Source organism: Megachile rotundata, chromosome 4, assembly GCF_050947335.1.
Source record: "Megachile rotundata isolate GNS110a chromosome 4, iyMegRotu1, whole genome shotgun sequence".
Classification (NCBI taxonomy): domain Eukaryota; kingdom Metazoa; phylum Arthropoda; class Insecta; order Hymenoptera; family Megachilidae; genus Megachile; species Megachile rotundata.
The window spans coordinates 2,595,193-2,614,580 of record NC_134986.1 but is presented as its reverse complement, the minus strand read 5'-3'; the positions used below and the strand labels follow the sequence as shown (position 1 = coordinate 2,614,580).

The window sequence follows — 19,388 nt, the reverse complement described above, 5'->3', positions numbered from 1 at the left end:
ATATTTTTATAAACAAAATATTTAATAGGTACAACTTTGATAACTAACAATTTTAATGAGAAATGTTTTAAAAAATTTGCATTCAGGCATTGGTTTTTCTGTAGATAAACATGTTGATAACGAATAAAGAATATTTCTTTCTTTTTTAAATGTAATTATATGCTTCCTTGCTACATTAACTGACTTAACTTGAGAGCTCCTATAAAACGTATTAACCTATTCATATAAAGAAACTACTAGTTTAGTAGATATTTGATATAATACTTTTATTTTAAAGAATAAAAATTTGGAATAAAATTATTAAATTACTACATGTATATGTTTCGAATATAATTATAATAAAGAATCACTTCATTTTTTCTTATCATTTACATATAATTCTTTAAATTTTTAAATTATTTTCCATTTTTGAAACGGAAGCTAAATTGTTTTATAATGAAAGTTCTAAATAATAATCATTGTCATCAAAATTTATTAAGAAATTCTATTAATTAATGTATCAAAAATTGATTAACTTGTTTAAACCAGTTATAACATTGTTTCAGTATGGCGGATGGTACGAGGTCTAAAGATACTATTTCTAAATTTTTATAATTTTAATATACGTAAAATCATGCAATATAATAATCTTTGTTTCATGTTATTGACAAAATTTTTAAACAATTGAATATTAATTTTCAATACCCAATAATAATTAAATAATTTTTTAACTACAAACACTACTTTGAATATAAAATGATTTATGAAATACTAAGTACATAATATTTGTTAACCGAAAATATGAACAATTAAGTTTAAGACATATCGCTGAATAACGAAAAAACTGATGTTGTGTTTTATTATAAATCATATTATAACACAGAAACATGTCCGTGAGTTACGCTGAGATGTTGTACGCATACTCGAAAACAAGGCAGAAAAATATTATATGTGTAGTGTAGTCTTACAGTGATAGTACAGTAAAATCCTTATTAAGGAATCCTTTTTAAGGGATACGTAAAGACTAATTACGTCATCATTGAGAGTGCTGCAGCTGCTTTTTCTTTGATTACTCTGTAAAAATTTACCGCGCATGTCTAACACGTCACTCAATAAGTCTCCGGTCTAACTAAGGAAAACAAATTTTTTTTTAGAAATTCCACTTTAATCATCAATATACATTCCTTCCAATGTGATATATTGATTCCAACGCACCTCTAACTTTTCAATTCCCTTTATATTAAACGATTTGTCTTTGCTCCCAAAATAAGCTTCAGTTTTCGCAATCACTTCTTCATTTGAGTCAAATTTCTTTCCCTGGAGCATTTTTTTCATATCTGCAAAGTGCCAGTAGTCGCTGGGGTCCAAATCTGGGGAGTACGGTGTGTGGGGAAACAATTCAAAACGTAATTCATTCAATTGAACCATCGTGTTCATCGACTTGTGACACGGCGCATTGCCTTCGTGAAACAGCAAACGCGGCCCCCACTTTGAAAGCAATTTGCACATGCCCAAATTTCCATGCAAAATTGTGAAGACACTACCTTCTGATATCTTCAAGGCATTAGCTATCTCACACAATTTAAGTTTACGGCCCTTTAAAACTATTTTGTGGACATTTCTTATGTTTTCCGGAACGACTGCTGATTTTGGGCAACCAGAGCGTTCAGCATCATCGGCGCTTGTATGACCGCGTTTAAATTGAGCATACCAGTCAATGATAGTTGATTTCCTTGGTGCAGAGTCCCTTTTTGGCTTCAACAGTATTTTTTCCGATTAAAAAACAGTGTTTAATCAACACACGAAATTCCTTTCTATCCATTGTCTTCAAAATTACGAAACTGGGGGTACTAAAATGACTGTAACTTCTAAACTATTGGTCAGAATACCCTGAAGGTTAGTATTATTCGAAAATAACGTGGGTCTGTCACCAGTATCGCTATATATGTGTCAGACCGGGGACTTATTGAGTGACGTGTTATCTTTTACGGTTTAGGACTGCGCAGGGGGTGAAGGTTTTCATGAGATAATCGCGGATCCTGTGTAACGAATTTTCGAAAAATCAAAATTGCTCCAATTTAAAAATTAATTACGTCATCATTAAGAGTGGTCAATTTCACTTTTTGGGATTAAGCCTCTTTGTAAAAAATTTACTGCGCATGTCTGTCTTACGGTTTAGGACTGCGCAGGGGGTCAAGGTTAACTGATTAATTCTCCGTGCATAGCACGGGACGTTCGACTAGTATAGTATAACAGAAAACTGTTTGACTATTATGAACAGTATATAAAAATATGTAACTGTATAATATACGATATAAAAAAGGAAAGTTGTCAGGATCCATTACGTAGCGCCTCAATAATGAAAAATATGTGACTGTATGTGTGGGTGAGGATGAGTAAAAACTTAACTAAATTACTGGCGTCTAAAGTCTTTATTGAAAGCGAAGTGATCGATGCGAAAGTTCAGAGTCTAATGTGTGCACTAGGGTGGCCCTTATTTTTCGACTTCTGATTTTTTTTGGTCTCATCCCCTAAAATTTTGACACTTGATGAAAAAATGATAATGTCAAAGTTTCAGCATGATTGGATAACAGGAACCCGTGCCGCAATCGAGTTGAAGTTTTGAAATTTGCACGATTTCAGGTTATCGTCGAATATGTTAGTGGCCTTTTATGTTACAAGTATCAGTGAATATTTTATAATGAAAATATAATTTTTTACACGAGTAATACCAGCATTTATATACAATTACAACACATACATATTTACATATTTACTTGCAACTGGGAGCTGTATATAATTTGTATAAAAGTTGATAAATTTTCCAATAATCTCGATTGTATTAGCACTTATAAATGAATTTTTTTTTAATACTTATAAGCAAAATATTCTTTAATAGAATTTCAGTTATGTCTTATAAATTAGCCTATTGTTAAATTGTACGTAGCGTTTAATATATATTCTGTGTTAATATAGATTTGCTTACATTAGAATAAAAGCTTTTCTAATTCTCAATTACTTGTAAAATGTATTGTTTATCTTCTTCATTTTTGGTCAACCAATTATTATATTCAGATATAAGTTTAACACCACGTTCAGCGATATCGTTTACCACTTTTAAATTTCTTACAATTTCCAAACCTTTTTGATATAAAATATCATTTTTCCACAAGGAAGGGTCTTTTTCTAAGAAATCTGTAGGTATATTGTACCTGTTAAGCCATTTTTTGGATTCAGTAGAAATGAAGCTATCAATATTCATATTTACATAATTTTGTACATTTTCCGGAAGTATTACAAGTTTCTTTACTGAATGTTCCGTATTATCATTTTTTAAAGCCTTAATCATTTTCCTTTTTGTGTTCAATGGTATTATTTCATCGAAAAAGGATATTATCGAATTAGTATTTTATAAATCATTTTATATTCAAAGTAGTGTTTGTAGTTAAAAAATGGTGCAAAGGAATGTATATACTCAAAAAAACAAAATTTTTAGATACAATAAGAAGGAAAAAGATAAGAATTGATTCAAGTAATCGGTTATAAATTATAAATATAATTGTATGATCTTTACTTGATACTGATAGTTGAAGTGAGTTCTCTTTGATTACTAAGTAAGTAAATAACGATTTTACTTGATTGCGGCACGGGTTCCTGTTATCCAATCATGCTGAAACTTTGACATTATCATTTTTTCATCAAATGTCAAAATTTTAGGAGGTGAGACGATGAAAAAATCGAAAAAAAAAAATATCTAGCTCTATAGCTAAGGGCCACCCTAGTGTGGACAACACATTTTTTTAAATGCTAATGATGCACCTTGGTGCATATATGTGTCGCTATAACAAAAAATTTGGCAATGCAGTGGAATTTCCCAATGCTTACACACTTCTTTCTTGCACGGTCGAAAACCGCCAAGTCTGGTATTGTGGTTCCTTCGGAAATCCCCCGTTTACGATGCCGTACATAATTATTGAAACCGCTGTTGCTAAACTTTAAAATATACCACAACTATGCAGGCCGTTTGAACTCCTAAATATTTGTTCGAATATATAATTTTTTCTTAAATTTTGAAACAAATTTGAGTTTAAATTAAGATAATAATTATGTCATGTGTGTAGTAATTCAAGTATGTAAAAGTTTCCATTTGATATAAGTAATCTAATACTGTAAGTCATGTATTATAATATGCAGTTTGTAATCTACTTATGTGCATGATAGCCTGTTATAGCCGTCGGTAATTGCTAAATTAATGCGGCTTTAAGGAAATAGAAGCGAAAAAAATCTTTATCTATTATATCGCGTAAACTTTCCTGGTAAGCAAATACATGTAACGAATGTAAACCATTCATGACTCAGTGCTGCTTGACTGGGTATAATATATAATTGCACAGTACCACAAGATCAGTTAGTGGTGTGTCATTTGAAGAAACTGACATTTTAGTTCATCGATTTATTTCATTATTATGAAGAACGTAATTACAGCTATTGTAATAATTACATTCAGTAAGTAAATATACTTTATTAGATATTTTTGAACTACCTTGCGTTATGTTTTAACATGAACTTAAAAATAAAAATTACCTTGAAAGATATTATAGAATATCTGTAAAAATATTATTTTTTGATAAACTTTAGCGCGTAAATAAAAATACAAACAAATTTAGTTCTCGATATAATTTCGATCTTTTTCAATGATCGAAAAAAAGTACTACTCCATTTTTTAGTAGTTTTTGGCTCTTAGATTAAGAATGCTAAGAGCGTTATTATTTTTATAGATTAAAATTTTCGCTATGAAAATGTTAAAAACTGATATTCACAGTTTCGTGTTTTATCAGGTCTGTGGAATTTTTCGTTGAATTTATCTACAGAACCGAACACGAGTATCAATTCTCGAATATCCGAACTTTGAATTTAATTACTCCAATTCGTATTTAAGGTTTTTTCGTAATTACATTGTATAATAATTGATTTATTTGAATTACGAAGCTGTAAGGGGTACTTATCTGTTCAGCAGCCTATTGGACACGTAGTACATGAATTTCGTTTGATCCATATTGATGTTACTTTGAACTAATCGTAAAGGCTCACTGTAAATTATAAAATATTAAAATATTAAAGTGGTAGTATAGTTGTAGAGCAAGAATAAGTTTCGAATGCTGAGAAGAATGGTAAGTGAAAAAAAAGAGACGCTGCGATGAAGCCAGTCGGCAAAAATCAAAAGCCTGTGGTATTGTTTACAATGCCAATACGTTGGCATTTTTTATTTTTAATCCTATTTCTATACAATTTTTTCCAGAATAGTCATGGCATTTTCCTGATTAAAATAAGACCAAATATAGTGTAAAATAAAACATATTTACTTGTGTCTTATCTGAACTGAGCTCAGGTGTTAAGTTTATCCTGTAAAGAGCGGTTTTTACTTATTGAATGACTCTTTTGTATATAAATAGTATGTCTAAAGGAATGTGGGATTTGTGTGTTGTGCGGTTAAGGAATGAAACCAAAGCAATACAATATCTTTCGATTATTAGATTTATTCAATCAATTAACGAAGAGTTAGTATTACAACTAACAATTATTTTGGAAAATATGAAAAGTATATATTTATTTTGTACCAAATAATATAATTTCCATTTTAATATGGATCTAAGAGTTTTTTCGTGTTCTTTCTAGAAGAAATTGTTTTTAATTATCTTTCTATACTTTTCCTAAAAGATCTTACTCGCACTATTTCGAAAATTGTTCTGCGCCCTACGTGTATTCCGCAAGCACTTTTATACCGCGAAAATCCATGACTTGCCTTTCACCTACCTACGCGAGCTACCTCTATGCTAAACGTATACATTTTTGCATATAATCTTGAATTCTTTAATTAGGTATTAATTAATAAAGTAAATACATTAATCAAATCATTAATAATATACTTTGATTAATATTTACCGATTTTAATATTAAAATGGCAATTTAACAATAATTTAATTCGATATATATTTTCTGCCCTTTTCTAGCGATTGTGCACCCTCAAATTATTGTTTAATTCGACAATCGGTAATTTAGCGAAAAAAGCAGAAAATTGATAATATTGCAATTATTCCGCGATTAATCCTTTAGGATGTTACACTTGTAATAATTTATTAAAGTCTTATTTTAGTCACGAAAACGTCACAAATATGTTGGTGAGAGTTTCATAAAAAAAAAAAAAATAAAAAAAAAAGAGCATAGTATTATTCTTGCGTGGGGATTGCACTGTTACTATTTGTTTATGTTTGCTCATTCCAATGTTTCCTTCGGTCACTGCTCTTTTTACGTTTGGCAAACCTCAATATAGGAACTACACGATAACAGGAAAAGTTCAGATCCGAGAGATTCGCTTATATCGAAATCTTATTGTATTAGGTCGAGTCATAAGTAACTTCCGATTTTTTATCAGACATTTATTTCGTTCTCATTAAACAACAAAATTATATTATTTTATTATATATTCACCACTATTTTCTATAACCTTCTCCCATGTTCCTGGTAGTTTATCAATTCCTTCCTTGTAAAATGTGGTTGGTTTGGACTGGAAGAAGCTTTCAACAGCCTGCCTGACTTGCTCTTCAGAATTGAAGGTTTTTCCATTTAAAAAGTTTTGTAAGGAACAGAAAAGGTGGTAGTCTGTCGGGGCAAGATCTGAGGAGTAAGGTGGATGTGGTAAAACAGACCATCCAAGCTCAAGAATTTTTTCTTGAGTCACCCTTGCTGTATGCGGTCGCGCATCGTCGTGTAAAAGAATGACATTTCTGCGATTGACGAGTGCAGAGCGCTTTTCTAGGAGTTTCTCTTGCACTCTTTGCAATTGCTGAATGTATTTATCCGCAGTAATCGTTAAATTTGACTTCAACAACTCGTGGTGACTTATACCTTCATAATCTCACCATACACACAATAAAATCTATTTAGCTGCATCGGAAGTTACTTATGACTCGACCTAATAGTATGATAATGAAATAGTACGATGGTGCAACTAGTATGATTATGAAATACGATTATAAAGTTGTACAATAATAAAAAAGTAGAAATAATGATGCATTAGTATAACAAACCACTAGGACAATAGAATAATATAATGAACATAATAGTTGTATAGTAGTAACAGTGTAATAATTTTAGTGTAATAGTGAAATGGTAGAATAATGGGAGAGTGAGAAAGCCGAAGATTGAAACAGTGAAATGTTAAAACAACGAAATGGCAAAATGACGGAAATGTTAAAATAGCAAAACAATATTATAGTAAAGAGTGGAACAATAGTATGGCATATTTAAGAAAATAAGTATCGAAAATAGAGGGTGGTTGGCTATAGTACCCTGTTACGGGATTTTGCATTTATAGTATGTATAAATACGAGGGTTGTCCGTAAAATAAGGTTCCCAATGATTTTTCACCATGAAAAACATGTTTATTGGCATTGAGTAATATATTTTTGGAAAGCTTAGACTTTCCCCTATTTTTCGGCGTAATCGCCGTTTAGGTCAATGCATTTTTGCATGCGGTGCACCATCTTTTGTATGCCCGCATCATTGAACTCTCCCGCCACGCCGCGAAGGTAGCTTAGAACCGATGGCCGTCCGGAACGCTGTTCGTCATAGACGTCTGTACGTCCGTCTTTGAATTCCCTGCACCATTTTCGCACGTGTTTTACGCTCATACACTTTTCTCCGTAAACTTCACATAATTGGCGATGAATGTCCACCGCTACAATGTTCTTTGCACACAAAAAACGAATCACAGAGTGTAATTCGCACCTAGCGGGAGAAGCGAGTGGGAGCTCCATTTCTAGCGATTATCATGCAAAAATGGAGAATCGCAGACAGCTCGTCGTGGCGGGGTCTGAAAGAGGGAGGACCAAGCTACACGTCAGTGTCGCCGGATCCCGCGTAACACCGTTCCTTGCAACTGCAGCTTTTTGGGAACCTTATTTTACGGACAACCCTCGTATAATTGGAATAAAAACCTATTTTTCAGCTAGAAATGATGCTTTTATTAAATGAAAACTATTTTCCTCTGTCAATAATCTAAAATTGTAACTCGACACTTTTTGACTTTCGATTTAAAAATATATCTATATTAAATTACAAAAAATACGAAATGTAATTATTCGTTCGATTCGCTATTTATTACATTGTACAAAGAAATACCATTATATTTAAATTTAGAGAAGGTCATTTTTGGTGGTCAATTTTTTAATTTACTTTTCTTCTTCGTCATAAATATTATGCTGTATTTATGCAAATAATAGAAATAAAATAATTGTACGTGAACTTGCAGTTTGTTAGTATTAATTTATGAACAAATACATAATTAAAATTATATTACAAATAATGTTACAATGTTATTACCAGTAACTTCTGAAATGTTAGTATAACTATGGTAATTTAATAATAGAGTTTATTTAATGCAATATGGTTTATTTGATGATGAGGTCTAATGTTTTATTATTTATATGTGCGTTAATAAAACATTAATTTTTTAGTATTTTTACATACTCTAATAAAGAATTGAGTTTTTATTATCTTTACACATCTTAATAAAGTAAATTGTTGATTAGGATCGAGATGTTCAAATGATTTCAGTCGACATTTTTAATATATATATTTTTGTTACTAATACTTATGTGAGTTAAATTGTATAATGACATTTGTTAAAAATGTTTTAAGCTATTTAAGTGTACGACATGAATTACTATTTAAGCCACATCGAGTTAATGTTCTTTTCGATCAGCATAAACCATATAAATCTAGTCTACACTTCTACATTTAGCATCATTCTTAACCGTATGTTGAGTCCCTGCATTGCCAATGCATCAGAACTGAACATTCATCACATCAACATGTAATATACTTACACTATTTTCGTGACAAGGACAACTGTAAAAGATAGAACTTGTAAAACACCACTGTTTTTCTTAGACGCGTACAGTAGCTTTTTACCTAACATATAAATCAGAAACTTCCTTGTAACCGATTCCACTGTATACAATACAATCTAGCTATTTTGGTTGCATTAAAGATTTAAGGTAAGAAAAGTTGCAGAACTTAACCATTATTCACGTTGTTCAAAGTCTGGCACGTAACAGTAAAATTAAACAAAATTACATTACATTTTTAATATTGCATTCTTATTTGTGCATTAAAAGAAATTTTTTATTTCAGGTACTTCAGTACTTAGCAGTGGTGGCAGATATAGGGGTTGGTAAATGACTCTACCATTTTGTAATATTTTTTAATAAAAAGGTACATTAAGATGAATTTTTTATTTCAGGTACACCATACTTTGACAACAATGACAGAGATCCGGGTTAGTAAATAAATTTTCTATTTTGTAACATTTTTAAATAAAAATATTCTTAATAACAAATTGAGAAAAACAATCAAAATGTAAATAATTTTTTTTTCGGCTCGATATATATATGCTTTAAAAAATTTTCTTTTAATTATTTGTTATGTTATCACTAATGTTTTAATTGGCCGTGGAAAGTATAAATCAATTTAACAATTTATTACATAAATTAAAAAAAATGTTTCCTATACAGGCACTCAACATATAAAACAAAAAAGTGAATTTGCAATTTTGTTAAGTGTTTCTTTTCAAGGTATAATATTTTTCACCTTGTCCTTGTATTGATGAAATTGCTATCTTGTTACAAATTGACGAAGAAAATAATAGTTCTACATTGATAGAAATTGATGTGCAAATATAGACTAATACAGACATTGATAGTTGAATACAAATAAAAAATAAGAATATACATAATATGGAATAATTAAAATTGCGAATTTCACCTTAAAAATATAAAATACAAAGTTTTCATCTACTCGATAAATACCTACTTTATGAATTTTGAAAACAGTATCTTCTAGGAAACGGGTATTTATCGGGCAGTCAATTACATAACCGTTCTTCCTGATGCTATGCTCGCTTTCTCAATGCAGTGAAGTACAATTACAGGCAAATCTAGCTCCTAAAGACAAAGTGGTTACTCACTTATTGATGTTTAACAAATTTTCAAGTCTGGAAACTTTAAAATTTGGGGATATGAAGTTTTGAAAATCTGGGAATTAGTGTTTTAGAATTTTAGAAATGTGGAAAGTTTAGAAATGTAATGATTTAAAAATTTAGCAAACTGTGAATTTAAAAAGTTGGAAATTTATAATTCCAATATTTGGAAATTGAGGAATTTGAAAGTTCAAAATTTTGGGGATTTGGAACTTTGCTGTTAAATGAAACTTCCATTTTACTACTGATCAAGACAAATATTAATAGATCTACGATAGTAGAAATTGTAAAAGAAAACATTGTAATTTGTGAATATCAACAGACATTAAGCCTTAATTAATTATTAATTATAATATTTAATTCTTAATTCATGCTTAATATTTAATATTTAATAATTAATTAATTTAATTTAAATGAACGTAGGAAGCAAACATAGGAATATTATCACTAAATAGTAAATATTGTGAACATGATCATGAAAATGTAAAATAATCAATTCATTTACAATATATTAATTTATGTTGCTATATTTAACAATATATGTAATTGTATTAAAGAAATAATTTCAATATGTTTTAGGATGTGGTGCATCACCTCCGATGCAAATATTATCACGCATTGTAAATGGAGATCAACCTAACACTAATGAATTTCCATGGCACGCTTCTCTCTACAAACAAAATACACTTAATGGAACCAAAGAATTTCGCTGTGGTGCAACTATTATTCATAAAAAATTTTTAGTTACAGCAGCACATTGTGTGGCGGGTGATAATAATTCGTCAAAATATTATGTAGCAACAGGCAATATTTTTAGAGATTATGACTTAAGCTTACATGACCCAACAATAGTGAAAAAGGCTGAGGTACATACATTTTCATTTGATTAATTGCAGATAAGGCTGGTGATTGTATCAGTATGATTCTTACTGCAGGTTAAGAACATATATATCGCATGTAACTATACAGGATATGAAGGAAATTTCTTTAGAGACATAGCTGTATTAGAGATTATGGAACCATTTGTATTTTCAAATACATTGGTACCAATATGTTTAGACGTTACTACACACATGCTGCAGTTAAAGGTGGGAGATTATGGAAAAGTAGCAGGTTTTGGAAGAACATCTACAGAAACACGTAGTTCTACTTTACAATCAATTCAAGTTCCATACCGTCCAATATCTGATTGTAGATCAGAAGGTATTAAGTATCAGACTACAAGGTTTATTACGTCTGATAAATTTTGTGCAGGTTACACAAATGGTTAGTAAGGAATCGAATAATTAAAATATTATACAACCAGTGGCTTCATTTCTTTAAAATTATGCATATATTTTTGTAATTTATTTTGTTTCAAAATATTAAAAGTATGAAAATTACAGGAACATCAATTTGTGACGGTGATAGTGGTGGTGGATTAGTTTTTAAAAGAAATGGAGTATGGTACTTGGGAGGAATTGTTAGTGTCAGCCTTCATGCAACTTTGCAGAATGGAGTTATAGTTTGTGACAGTAACACGTTATCCCTATATACAAACGTTTCTCAATACATGTCATGGATTCAGGATATTATACATAAGACAGAAACACATAAACCAATTCCAACATGTTAAAGAAGAGGAAATGTCAAAACTATCCATGACTATTTATACAAATGCTATCAAACTGAACTAAAACATATTTAGGCTGTTTTTGAATCATGTTATCAAAGATGTTCTATTGTTATGATTCATGATAATATGTAAACAATACTGTATTTAAATGATATCAGTAATAAAAGGTGAAAGGTACCAAAACTTGTGTATATTATATAAATACAATGCGATACATTTTTTAATAACTTTTAAGTCTACATATTTTTAAAACTTGTATAAATAAATAATGAACTTTTAGATTCATAAATCATACTTACTTAAAATTCTTAATGATTAACCTTTGGTTTTGTCTTTCTTCAAAATTATTTTTGTTCATGTTTCAACCATGTTAAAATAATTGTATGCATGGTAATAAGAACTTTGGTTTATTGTTAGTATTATTATGGATTGCTAGTTGCTGCTGTTATAATAAGGAGCTTAGATAAAGTGAATTATCAATTCACAATGTAACACATGTTTATGATTTGTATGCACATATAAATGATACATAATTGCAACTAAAACATAAAAGAATAATTTTATATTCTAACTCAGAACATTAGAATGAAAGAAGCTCAGTATTGTGATAATATATTTTGTTCATCATGTTTTAAAAAAAACAAATAATATAAAAATTATTTGAAATAATTGGTACAAATATTATTTAACATTTTAGATTATTATGTTTTGGATACATTAGAAACATGTTAGCAACTCATGAGCATACTTTGATGAATGTAACATTGAAGAAATGACTTATGAAAATGAATTCTCTTATATCATATTTTTAAACTATAAGTGTTTTAAATTCTACAGCAGGGGTGGCCAAGCTCCTTGATAGTCCAAGCCATTTTTCAAAATTTGAAATGTTTCGCGAGCCGCAATTTTCGATGGCGCAGTTTTCGATGAGTCATATCATTCTTAACTTGGACGGAAATGAAATTTGTTACAACGTTGCACTTAGTATTTCATATTTGTCGTTAGTAATTTCAAAGACATTTTGAACCACATACGGAATGATAATAATTTTTTAAAATATAATAGCACAAAAATGAAAAGGGAACTTGGGTACATTTATCGAGAGCCACAAATAATCCTTCAAAGAGCCGCATGTGGCTCGCGAGCCGCAGGTTGGCCACCCATGTTCTACAGTAAAAAAAATGTTTAAATAGCATACTACGAATGTAAATGTATGTGTATTAAAAATACTTAAGAAATATTGAAGAAATCTATTAAAAGAAATATATTTGATAATTTACAACAAAATACTATGAAGTTTGCATCACACTCAATAAAGCATATTTTAAATACTTTATTTGATATATTACATACCTTAAATGGCTATAAACATTTATAAAATAATGTGAAAACTCTTTCCTATTTTTACTACTGTTAGAATATGCTTTTAACATTTAATGACTGTTTATAATTGAACTAAAGCAAGAATAACATATTGCTAGTTAGGAATACCTTTACATAATTATATGCTATGTCATTAATTGTAACAATTTATTGAAGCATACCAATATCACACAACAAATATTAGACGATCTCAAAACTGTTTGAAATTAATGCAATTAACATTTAAAATTATTAAATTCTATGGTATAATTATTATAATTTATTACTATCTGTTTAACTGAAAATAAAGAAGAAGAAAGACAAAAATTTTATACAATTTCACACTTACAGCAAATTCATAAATGATGCAATGTTATAATAGATACTTAAAGCAAATATTAAATATTCAAAGTTTATGTTATATATATAGCAAAATATTAGAAAACCCTATCAATATTCCCCCAGATTAGGTACTTATATTATATATGTATATTTGTACTTGGTTTTCTTTCATTCTTGCAAATTAATTTACAACTGTTATACAAAAAGCGATAAAAAATAAAAATATTTCCAAATTAAATTAGAATTGTCTGATTGATATTTGGATTTGTATCAGGTTACCTTACTTACTCATCGAGCTTCCAGTGTTCAGATTTCCCCGCGAAAGAGTCGTCAAAACTCTTGAGGTGGCCATATTTTACTCCCATTTTATGACAGATTGTTCTTCATACTTTATGCAAGTACATTATTCAAACTTTGTACTGCTGCTCACAATGAGAAAAAACGTAATACATACTTCAAACAAAAGTCTGCGTGTAGCTCAATTGTTAATGCATAGTAAAAATTTTTTCTTAAATATTCGTAAAGTATTCTAGTATATTCTAGTATAGTACTTCAAAAGAATAATTTCTAAATAATCTAACCTTACATAACTTGATAAAATATGACATAAAAATTGTTACTTATCTTTGGAGCATGAACTTCTTTATGCAAGGATTATTGATTAAATCCGCCTGTGCAGGATTTTCTCTGTCACTTTTGACTCCATTACATAATGGTGGATTCAGAATGGCGAAACGTGAACAATATCTTGTATATTCGTGAAAATCATGAATTTCTAAGGTTATTAATTATGAATGTACTCATATTTTCTCGGGTTTGAGCTATTTTTCAGTGTTACAATTCATTATGAATTAAAATACGAACGTTTTACTCAAAAGATTACGTTTATTTCCACTGTACGGTGGTTCAACATCCCACTATGTTGTTTCGTCAATTTATTCTCTATTTTCGATAAAACTTCATTCCAAGCAGTATTTATAGAATAAGGAAAGGAATTAAGTTATTAAATCGCGAAAAAAGAAATAAACTGATGAATAATCGATTTCCAACCGCATCGCCATTTCTTATTTTATTTTGTTTGTGCGATGAGACTCATATGAACTATTACAATATTTAAAGCATTTTAATTAATCACAACCACATTATAACAATTTTTTATCAGTAGAAAATGTAATTCTTCATCGTTCTACTATACTTCTTTCATGTAATTTATGATAGGAGTATTTGTTCTGTATTCGACGTATACACGTCGTTGATTGACTTTAATAATTTTCACAAATTCATTTTTTTAATTAAATTTTACAGTTAACTGGTTTAAACAATTTACGTATCAGTAACATAGAAATAAATATATTTTTTATCTGTTAAATTAGAAAAATCTAATTCACCAAAAAACGTTGAAAAAATAACGTTAGCCATGAAGAAAACGAGATCATCTTTTGTCAATTTTGATGCGCTAATTTTAAATCTGATCGTAAACAAATTTTTGAAATGTTTTAATCTAAAAGAAAAAATTAAATTTTTTTACATCTTTAACGACTTATGAAATATTTAATTACTCTTTTTTAACATTCAAACTATTAGTAAAGTGTTGATTTTCGACACGATACAAGTACTTCGGATTTAACACTGCTTTATTTTTCTTTAGAATCCTATTCTGATACGTTTACTTACAATTTTTCGAATTGATTTTGGTTTCATATGACAAAACTGAGAAACTACACGCAAGGATTAGATATCCTTGTTTTTCCTTGCATTACCTTTATACAAAAGAAACGAGAGCAGTAGTAATTTCGTTGTTGCAAGATTTTGAAACGAATATTTTCTTGATATTAAAGTGGAAAGCATCACTACATTTTCATACATACTGATAAAGTGGAAACCGGTCAAAAATTAATTATAAAATATCACTGTATACGTGAAAATAGTGCTCGATTTATTGACTGCTTGTAGCTACATTGTGGCAGGTGATTTCTGTGTTCATAAAATATATGTATTAATCCGGATATACAAAGTTTTGCCGAATAATATGTAAACGCAGACATCACAAAGATCGATACACAAAAAACATAAAATAGAATTTTTTGAATTTGGGTGTAGTTTTCGAGAAAATATTGCTTGAAAATTCACTGCGTTTCAGTGCTATTATAACCATGTTATTGTCTGTCCAGTAACATAAACGTGTTTTACGTTCCACCACATTTTAGGTGAAATGTGAGATTTTTAAACGATATTTAAACGATTTTATGATTATTGACTAGGACGAGAGGAAATGTTCGCCTGACCTCCAAGGTCCACATATCTTACACCCATGGACTTGTATTTACGGGAATACATTAAAGAAAAAGAATACAGTAATAATATCGAAAGTGAGGAACAATTAGTGTATGCAATTAATTACATATTTCAAACATTAAAACATGTTACGGAGGATACGTGCTTCGGTAATGAAATGAGTATAGTTATACATCCTACTACGGAGACAACAATTTCAGCAATTTTGCAACAGATAAAAGAAAACTTTTTACATTGAAACTTTTATTCCTATTTTATTTTCAAGCTAATAGCGTTCACGTACTATAGACATTGTTTACAAGCATAATACGCATTTACGTTGCTCGACAGAAGATACCGCTGCTGTAACGAGTACAAGTAATAAAGAGTTAATGTCTACATTAATTTGTAGACGGTTGGACTGGCAGTTACTTAGGGCCTAAGTGGTGGGCCTGTCCCTGACTGTATGGGGGTGACGGACAGGCCACTTTGACCGGGGTCACGTGGCCCTTTGGTGAAAGAGCTTTCCTTATTCCGCGCCGGTTGAGGGAAAGTCAGTCTATCACCGTTCTTCGTTAGAGAGATCACTTTTAAAATATAGATACCATCCTGATTCTTAAAGACTTACAAGGAAAAGCACGCAAGTGTCCCCCTCCGATTTTGATGAAACTTCGTAGGTTTGTTAAGCAGGCAAAAATAAGGGACACGTATTTTTTTTTATTGGCTGAGACGCGGGTTTAAGGGGTGAAACGAGCCCTTAAAGTTTCGACCCCTTTTAGCTATCTCGAAAACCATACGAGATACATTAAAATTTTTAATAGAAAAGTTGTATGGTTTCTTGCGTATAATAACAGGATGTTAACAAATTTTGCAAAATACAATTTGTTTATAACAAAAAAATTTTTCTTAACCTTATTTTACAATTTATTCAAATTTGTATAATGACAAAAAGTGTAGAGAATTTTATTACAAATCCATTGGTATATATATATATATGATATTGCCTCATACAATTCCTTAGATTTTTATCATAAAGGTTCGCGCGCGCGCCCGCATGATACTAAACCGGATCATATCGGACGATATTACACTACCAGTCAACGTCATTTTTAAGCATAAACGAGAAACAATTATATTTGCGTTATACATAACTGTTAATTTTATTAAATTTGTATTACAAAACATTTATTGTTAAAGTACATAGGTATTCTATGTATATGTCAATTTTATAGGTAACGAATAGTTTGAATAAGTTAGGGAACATAATCGTGGCAATAATGTAATAAAAATAATGTAATTAAGTATATGTAATAATTGGTACGTCACGGCATATGTATATGGCATAGTAGTTCATTATGTGATGCATAGCAAAATTCTACTGTATTTGGAAAATGAGGTGGTTTTGACGATATGAATCCACTTTTATATCATAAAATAAAATTTTCAAATCGTGGTGAAGAAAACTGATTATGAACAAGTCATTGTAGTTTTAGAATGCTATCTCGTGTGTGGAGATTAATGTCATATTGCAATGTAACAACTATGTCCGAAAAGCGACAAACAAAATTTTTCCATACGCGAAATCCGTACACGTATAATAGTTGTAAATATTTTGTAGTTCCAATTAGAATCATAAATAACATTATTTCTTTATTTATCGGAATAGCTTCGTCAACCCTACGACAACAATGCGCGCTCCAAGAATCTAATAATAGAGCTGTTTTGTTGTTTGTATTTGAAGAATAAACTTCTGTTAACCAGGTTTTAAAATTTTCTTTTGTAAGTTTTCCGGATATCGATGCCATGACAAAAATATTCATCGCCTTGAACATGGTCTGCTATAATCGAGGTTCAAATACTCCATGGTATAAAGTAGATACATATCGTCAAGACCTCATTTTCAAAATCCCGTATTTTGCTATGCATCACATAATGAACCACTATGCTACATATGTAGTGACGCAGCAATTATTTCATGTGCATGGTGCATCGAAAACCGTTTGAATCATTTCTAATAAAATTAACATATTGAATATCTCTGTACTTTAACGATAAATGTTAATTATAACGCAAATGTAATTGTTTCTCATTTATGCTTATAAATAATGTTGACTGACAGTGTAATATCGTCCGACTTCATCCGATTTAGTATAGTGTGGAGCGTCAGCGGGCGCGCGCGCACCTTTATGATAAAAATCTGAGAAATTGTAGGAGGCAATATTGTATATATATATACCAATGGATTTGTAATAAAATTCTCTACACTTTTTGTCATTATACAAATTTGAATAAATTGTAAAATAAGGTTATGAAAAATTTTTTTGTTATAAACAAATTGTATTTTGCAAAATTCATTAACATGCTGTTATTATACGCAAGAAACCATACAACTTTTCTATTAGAAGTTTTAATGTATCTCGTATGGTTTTCGAGATAGCCAAAAGGGGTCGAAACTTTAAGGGCTCGTTTCACCCCTTAAACCCGCGTCTCAGCCGATAAAAAAAAATACGTGTCCCTTATTTTTGCCTGCTTAACAAACCTACGAAGTTTCATCAAAATCGGAGGGGGACACTTGCGTGCCTTTCCTTGTTAGTTGTTATTCAGAGACCTTCCTACAAATTTATGTTTAATCATTTATTTATTATCTTCTTTATTTCAAGTTAAATGTGAATTATACACCGATATAGGTTTAGTGTTATCTTGGAAGGAATTATTCTATCGAAAATCGCTGACAATGTTTCTAATCTATTATGCGTTATATATTCACACAATCGACGTGAACATTTTTCCAATCACCTCTTTATTATAAATATTCCTTGAATAATTATACAGTTCGTTAAATGGCCCGATTTTTCAACTTTAGCCTTTAGGACTTTGTAAAAGATGAAAATACATAATAACTTTTTACTAAGTTTTAGAAGTCAAATTGCAAAATCGAGATGTATACGCTGGCATATACTTAATTGCAATAAAGAATATAAAAAAAATTATGAACAAATATTGCTTTTTCGCTTAAAAATCATTGCTGTTCCTGTCTCTCCTCTATAGAGCAATGCAGGAGAGACGAAGACCTTCAATTTTCAATCGGAAATTGGAGGTTTCCTCGTATAACACCTTCAGAATAAATTTATACTCGAACAGTTATTCATATAAATCTTTCAATTAGCGGAAGAAAGTATCTTCGCCTATTTCTTTGAACGCATTCTGTTGGCACATACATAGGGCCGGTATTATACTGTTAATTACTTTTGTGCTAAACAATTGGCTGTCCCTGTTAATACAAATTGTAAATTGATTCATAATGTAACCGAATACAGCAATAACATGCTCAAATTTTCAAAATTAAAAATTAAAAGCGTTGAAAATTTTAAAGTATGAAAATTTGAAGGAATTTTTAAAATTTTAGAATGTTAGATTGTTATTTGGACATTAGGATATTTAGGAATTTGGTAATTTGAGAATTTAATAATTTGAAAATTTAAGAATCTGGTAACTTGAAAATTTGAGAATTGAAAAATTTAGTTGTTTGAGAGTTTAAGAATTTTTAAATTTAAGAATATCAGAATATGAAAATTTAAAAATTAGAGAATTGCGATTTTAATTTTGCGACACAGACATTTTTTATATCCAAATTGGAAGATTTCAATTTCTAGTGTTCGCAAGTGAGCAGTTAGAAACAGGTTGCTTATAAGCCATTGACCTAACTAAGGCCACTTACTAGTATGTGAGAGCTTACTAGCATGGTTTTATAAAAGGTCCATGAAAAAATATATTAAT

The 19,388-nt window shown here is 30.0% G+C and overlaps 1 protein-coding gene and 1 long non-coding RNA gene across 2 annotated transcripts; one reads left to right on the top strand and one right to left on the bottom strand.

The window, feature by feature from the left end:
- Window positions 1–4,347: 4,347 nt before the first annotated feature.
- LOC105663692 (coagulation factor IX-like) lies at window positions 4,348–11,816 on the top strand. Its single transcript, XM_012294358.2, has 6 exons — window positions 4,348–4,485; window positions 9,175–9,210; window positions 9,284–9,319; window positions 10,598–10,884; window positions 10,954–11,284; window positions 11,404–11,816. The coding sequence occupies exons 1-6, from the start codon at window positions 4,446–4,448 to the stop codon at window positions 11,631–11,633; spliced, it is 960 nt and encodes a 319-aa protein (XP_012149748.1). The 5' UTR covers window positions 4,348–4,445; the 3' UTR covers window positions 11,634–11,816.
- LOC143264376 (uncharacterized) lies at window positions 8,806–14,673 on the bottom strand. Its single transcript, XR_013038092.1, has 3 exons — window positions 13,617–14,673; window positions 9,853–10,688; window positions 8,806–8,889 (listed from the first exon to the last, which is right to left on the bottom strand). It is a non-coding gene; the product is annotated as an uncharacterized LOC143264376 (long non-coding RNA).
- Window positions 14,674–19,388: the final 4,715 nt, after the last annotated feature.

What these genes read in the sequence shown, in the direction of transcription:
- LOC105663692 (XM_012294358.2), top strand. Translation starts at nt 4,446, where the DNA reads ATGAAGAACGTAATTACAGCTATTGTAATAATTACATTCA. An exon ending in TATTGTAATAATTACATTCA is followed by an intron (nt 4,486 to 9,174) that starts GTAAGTAAATAT and finishes TTTTTATTTCAG; the next exon opens with GTACTTCAGTACTTAGCAGT. An exon ending in CAATAGTGAAAAAGGCTGAG is followed by an intron (nt 10,885 to 10,953) that starts GTACATACATTT and finishes TTCTTACTGCAG; the next exon opens with GTTAAGAACATATATATCGC.